Genomic DNA, 6,518 nt, shown 5'->3' with positions numbered 1-6,518 from the left:
CAAGTGGACTAGATTAGCTTGATAATTTTTAAGTGAACTAGTATAAACATTCCTTGTTCTTTCCTTCTTGCATATTTTATTCTAGTATCAAGTCTGAAGTTTTTTTTAAGAGGGGGTTTTCTTAGAGAAGCGTTGTTTTTCAAACCATATTCAAACCCCCCCTTTCTAGTATTTTTCACACCTTCACACAAGTCTCAAAATAGTAAACATTGCATAAGTTTGAAAATACTACATAAGTCTAAAAAATAATAGTGCATTAATCCTCCTTATCAGCCTAAGGTACTAGTCCAACTCGAGGTATTGGTCTGCTCTGAGTTGCACGTAGTGCTCGAGATATCTCAACAAAATCATCGTCCTTCTCATCAGCCTCGTGACAATGTAAATAATAATGAAGCTCATGTGAAATAAATGATAACCTCGAATCTGACGGTCCTTCGTCATAGACAAGAACCGAGACTTTTCTAAACAACACACAATGATAAGGTATATAAAAGTGCAATGCAAAAACTTAAAAGAACACAAGTAATTGTCCACCTATTTCGGTATATGATAATACATACTATAGAGCTACCAGGCCAGGGATAAGTCCACTATGATAATGTCAGTTTGAAGTACTATGCAAATAACCTCTAGTTCATACGTAAAATAACCTCTAGTTTAATGCCTTATCTCCTAATCACTACAAGTGCTATACTTCTACCTAAGACTCATATAGGTATGAGACCCTTCTCAATCCCCCTAAATCACAACCGTGATAATCAATAACAATACTTTAGAAGGCACACTTCCAAGACACAGTCACTCAATGCTTAAAAGCTTATGAATGAACACAAAACTTACAACTCAATGGAAACGTCCAACTCTTTTATCAAGATGATATTAAAGAGGCTCATAATACAAAAGACTGCACAAAACTAACACAAACTACAATGTAAGTTCCACAAAATAACTACGTTTGTTGCTTGCTATTTAAAACAATCTTCTGGACTGGATCTGTGCATCATGAAGACAGGGATTCAATCATTAGTTTCCTAAATATTCTCCATATTTAGAAACTAATCAAATATCTTGAAAACATAGACAATCTTTGATCCCTAAATCAAGCGCAACATAGGATTGCATAATATTCCAAAATATTCTGCACCCATGAATAAAAATAGACTTCAACAGTACTTTAACAGTCAGGATGTCGGATGATCCTGCATATGACATCTTTCTTGATATGTCTCTTCAATTGAAGTGGATAGAACATCTTGTTCAACATGTTCCCATAAGTTGTTTTACCAAACATAATTCCAACCATAAGATAAAGAATTAACAATATAGGGTGGTAGCAAAAATTGTCGGATGGATCACATCCATCACGCTCTCATGATATCCAATATTCTCAACATCCACATCAAGTGTGTTAGAATCAGGAGGTGGATACATTATGTATTGTCTATATCCAAATCGACGTTACATTTGCCAGGTAAGTATAGTACAACTGTGTCATACCATTTCAAGCCACACCATTGACAGGCATATATCATCATATTGAATATGCTCTCTATGATCCTTAAAAAGGCTCCAAATGACATCAACAAGTATCAATGCATCCAACACAGGTCTAAGCTCCTCAACCTTTTGTTCTTCTTGCTTGTAAACCCATTTCATCACTCTGGGAAGTGGATTACTGCTACCAGTAATCCTAGACAATCCTCTTTTACCAATAGTTGAAAAATACTCATGAATCTAACATTGTTACACAATATGAATATATCAATTTAAATAAGTAAAGATAAGTCAAAATAAGATTAAAATAAAACATTTCTACCTGTGGCAGAAAGACATATCGTCGAGCTGCTTACACGTAAAGAATGAAGCATCTCATAAGTATTTGTAGAGTGTGACAGGTGCAGTTGCCCCCAACTATACCTACCACATCCATCGAAGTCCTTAAATAATGATAAATATGTTGCCTCTACAAGAGTAAAAGTCTTGTCGGCAAAAATGGTGCAACCTACCGGTAACAATATATATGCTCTAGCAGCACAATCAAAAATACTATCAGCTCACTATGCATATATACCTCATTCAACCAATCTACTATATAATAAGCACCCCTTACAATTACATATATCTTCAATTGACTCTTTCAAGGGAACACCTAACAGATAAATAACAAGAGTAATAGTATTGACATTAGTAAAACCTCGTGTAGGGTCCTAAAACTCAACCCGACACGGTAAATGAAGGAGACAAGAAACATCATCCAATGTAATGGTCATCTCGCTATTTGGCATATGAAAGGACAGTGTTTCTGGATGCCATATCTCTATAAATACCGATACCGAATTTTGATCTATCCTTGACAAACTGGTTCTTTGGAGAGAGGATAAACCAACGTCAGACAACCAACTCTCTATTAGTGATGAGAGATTGTGTGGAACCCATCCTATCATTTTGCTACCATGTGCATCAATCTTAATTCTTTCTTCGAATGTCTCTCTTAAAAATAATTTATAGTATATGTTATAAAATACAAGCAATTAAAATTAAAAATGATTTAACATAAAATGATAGAGATTAACTTACCTTACCGTACCATAAATGGCGAGCAACATGATCTTGGTATCTCACTAGAACAGATGTATCGTACGACCCTCGAGGAACCACGGTTGTTGTGGACCAGTCTCAAGTGCGACTATTTGGTGTTCCTCTCCATCCATTGCCTGTGGAGGTTGCCGTCCATCACCTTTTCGTAGAATAATTTCCCCATTCCTAAACAATCTTGTGCATCATTAAAAATAACAAAAAATGAGGATTGGATAAGAACTAGATAACCTAGTGTAAAATTCCCTAGTAAAAAACATTAAGAACCAAATAACATGGTTCCAAGTTATCCGATTAGCAATAATGTGAACCGAATAACCACATGCCAAGTTATCCGGTGTGTAAATTTCTTCGTAGTCAAACCAAAAAACTTACTTGTAAGATTTCCGGTATATTGAGAGAGTGAATTAGGTATCTTTACTTCATGTTCTCTTATGGATTATCGAATCAGATATCTTGGGATTGTGTTCTCCGATGTGAAACTACTTTTGCTTTCTTTAAAATAAAATAAGGAAAAAGTGAATTTTTTTGACGATCTAAGTATTTATACCGGGTGATTTTGGTGCAAACTCATAATTTGATGGGGGTATGGGTAAAGGGATAAAGGATAGGGTATGGGGTATAATTCTCTAAAAAAAAAGCCCAAAGGATTGAGATTGGGCCGTAGAGAAAAACCCTAACTGACCCATTCCATTTTGTTACGTCTATAAGAACCCCGCCACCGAAATAACATCACGCTGCTTCCACCTAGCCGAGCGCAGTTGCAAGAAACAGAGCAGCTTTGCATCTTTCACCATATCAAGATGGTCAAGGGAAGACAGGGAGAACGAATTAGGTTTGTCATTTCATGAATAATTTCTGAGCTAATATATATTTATGAACTTGATTTGGTTAGAACATTTTCTGAATGTTGTTCATTTTGATCTTGTGTGTGTAATCAGGCTCTATGTCAGGGGTACAGTTCTTGGATACAAAAGGTACTTGTTTTAACCCTAGATATATATTTTGATATTGATTTTGGTTGCTGAGTTTCATTTGTGCTAAGATTTGAAATGGTTGATTTAGGTCTAAGTCGAATCAATACCCAAACACATCTCTTGTTCAGATTGAGGGGGTAAACACCAAGGAAGAGGTTGCATGGTATGCTGGGAAAAGGATGGCATACATTTACAAGGCTAAGGTTAAAAGGGATGGTAGCCACTATAGATGCATCTGGGGCAAGGTTACTAGACCTCATGGTAACAGCGGTATAGTCCGTGCCAAGTTCACGTCTAATTTGCCACCAAAATCAATGGGAGCTAGGGTTAGAGTGTTCATGTATCCAAGCAATATTTAAGGTAGTTTTACTATTTTATTTACATTGTTTGTTGTTGCATTATTATGCTTACTTTGTGAATGGTGATACTGATTGATGAGCATGTTTGGGTCATGAAAAGGGTCATGAACATTGTTTATAGAGTGTTTACTGTATTATGATTTTGACCCTTTTCTATAATTTCATGAAAAGGGTCATCTAGATGAGAAAACCGCACTTAGTTCTTCTTGTTAACATTGTATTACAAAATTGTTTCCAGGATTTTATCTGTGCGAATACCAAGTAATAATCCTTTCTGCTTGAGACCTCTCTTTAAATCTGTGGAGATGTACTCCAATGTAACTGGCTTACATATTTTAACAGAAATTGTATTTTTTGGGCAAATTAAAATTGCACTTAGTTCTTCTTGGTTACACACTGTTTAACAGAAATTGTTTCCAGGATTTTATCTGTGCAAATATCAAAATGAAAAACCTTTCTGCTTGAGACTTCTCTATAAATCTGTGGAGATGTGCTCCAATGTATTTGGTTTACAGTTTCATTCGCTTCTGGTTAAGCCTGCACCTTATATTGTTAGTATGACGTCCTTCCTGTTTTTGTTGTGAATAATTAAAATTGGTAGTTTGTAATATGCACACTGATCTTCTTGGCTACCGTATTTACAAAAATGGTTTCCTAGATTTTAGTTGTGCAGATAGCAAGTGAAACCTTTCTGCTTGAGGCTTCTCTTTTATCCATGGAGATGTTCTCCAATGTGTTCGGCTCACACTTTCAATCCTCTTTTCTAATTATTTATTTTTAATGCTAGATGATTATAGAAACCCTCCCATCCCATTTTTGGTTAGTTTGAAGCTCTGTTTTACATATTTTAGGTTCTCTCTACATATATAGTTTCTACATTTTGTTTTGTGATTATGCTTATGTTTATTGGTTGTTTTTGCAGATTGTCCCTACATTTGACTAGAAGGCATATGGAAGTTAATTTTTGTTTCTTTTTGTAACTCTGAACAAAATAGTTCTTTTTTAGAAAGCGAATGAACTGTTTTATTCATCATTTTGGTTTTAGTCGTGATTTCATTGATGAGTTTCCCCATTGAGTTATTCTACATTAGGTCCATCTATGTTCACTCTAAAACAGACTTACAAAATCTATAAAAATCAAACTCCTATAATTAATAAGGTTTAAATCCATATTTTGAATTCAACTGCATTTATATTGCTACAAGTTGCTATACGGTTCAAACACGCCTAATGAAACTTGTATTCTGGAGGCAAATGAAACTTGTATTCTGGTGTAACGGCAAATGAAACTTGTATTCTGGTGTAGAAGTTACAAATTCTAGTTTTAAGTAGAATCAATTTTAGAGATAGATTGGATTCTATATTTGCCTAACCAAATGTCTTTTTTTTAGACAAATAGAAACTTAATTCTTGTTTTCTGGGGGCAAATGAAACTTGTATTCTGGTATAGTTTTAAATAGAATCAATTTTAGAGATAGAAAGAATTCTATATTTGTCTAGCCAAGTGTCTTTTTTTTAGACAAATAGAAACTTAATTCATATCATTAATCAATAATGGTTCAAAGGAGGAATGCTATTAAATAAATTATGCCTAGTAGAATTAGCTGCTTTTGAAGGTAACATGATCCAAGATCATCTCTAGCACTTTTTCCATCTCAAGAAGGTAACATGATCCTCTAGCACTTTCCATCTGAAGGTAACATGGTCCAAGTTCAACTCTAGCACTTTCCATCTCAAGGAATGGAAAGAGACCAGAATCTCAACCTTGCACCTACGACCACAAAAGATCCCAAGTTATCCCTCACGCATCAGCCCGGTCCGAAGTACCACCTTATTATTTCCACATTGTTTAAGACTTCAAAAGAAATCATATTACTTCAAAGAATTATTAGCAAAATGAAGTTATTGACTAAGAGCTTAAATGTGAGATGTAAACAAGTTAATTCTGATAAATGATAGAAAACAATCATTGAAGCTAAAAAAAATCAAATATATTAGAAAAACCAAGAACATACTAAAGCACATCACCGTTCATCAAAGTCCAGTGTAAATGATTGATACACAGAATGTATAACAAAATAATCATCTTTGAAACATATTTGCACTAATGTAGAAAACACTCATATTCATCCTCTTCCCAACGAAAAGTAACAATCTTTGAATTAGATGAGGTTATTTCTATGGACTTTATGTGAGTAACAAGGAATGACAAATCTTTTGGGTTTGACAAAAATCATACTGTGCATGCATGTTCTCCACAACTTATTATCTATGCAACCTTTATTGACATGTTCTCTCCAAAGGATGAGTAAAACCATACACTTCTTTTTTATTTAATATTAAGATTGTGGAGTAATATTTAATCTTCGGGTTATGTGTGATTGGAAATGCAATATTGTTGTATATTATACCCTCTTATTGGTTATTGGTAGATGTCACATATTAATTAATAACAATAACAAGTTTCACCTAAAAAGTGAAGCTTATAAGTCAAATAGTTCTCATATATAACTTTTGAGACATTGTGATACTCTGCATTAATTTTATTCTTTTTCAAACAAATGCTTTTACTCCTAACAATTACCGG

General features: G+C 34.3%; 1 protein-coding gene across 1 annotated transcript; it reads left to right on the top strand.

Annotated features, from left to right (window-relative positions):
• Positions 1–3,314: 3,314 nt before the first annotated feature.
• LOC131633280 (large ribosomal subunit protein eL33w-like) lies at positions 3,315–4,964 on the top strand. Its single transcript, XM_058903994.1, has 4 exons — positions 3,315–3,430; positions 3,537–3,572; positions 3,661–3,932; positions 4,854–4,964. Exons 1-3 carry the CDS (start codon positions 3,399–3,401, stop codon positions 3,929–3,931), a joined length of 339 nt encoding a protein of 112 aa, XP_058759977.1. The 5' UTR covers positions 3,315–3,398; the 3' UTR covers position 3,932; positions 4,854–4,964.
• The last annotated feature ends 1,554 nt before the right edge of the window (positions 4,965–6,518 follow it).

Source organism: Vicia villosa, unplaced genomic scaffold (assembly GCF_029867415.1).
Source record: "Vicia villosa cultivar HV-30 ecotype Madison, WI unplaced genomic scaffold, Vvil1.0 ctg.001104F_1_1, whole genome shotgun sequence".
Taxonomy (NCBI): Eukaryota; Viridiplantae; Streptophyta; class Magnoliopsida; order Fabales; family Fabaceae; genus Vicia; species Vicia villosa.
Note: the sequence above shows the minus strand (reverse complement) of the source record. Positions and strands in the feature narration are given on the sequence as shown.

Bases quoted from the DNA above. Each gene is read 5' to 3' on its own strand.
- LOC131633280 (XM_058903994.1), top strand. From the start codon at position 3,399: ATGGTCAAGGGAAGACAGGGAGAACGAATTAG. The intron at 3,431-3,536 runs GTTTGTCATTTC...GTGTGTAATCAG, and splicing joins AGACAGGGAGAACGAATTAG to GCTCTATGTCAGGGGTACAG. The intron at 3,573-3,660 runs GTACTTGTTTTA...TGGTTGATTTAG, and splicing joins ACAGTTCTTGGATACAAAAG to GTCTAAGTCGAATCAATACC.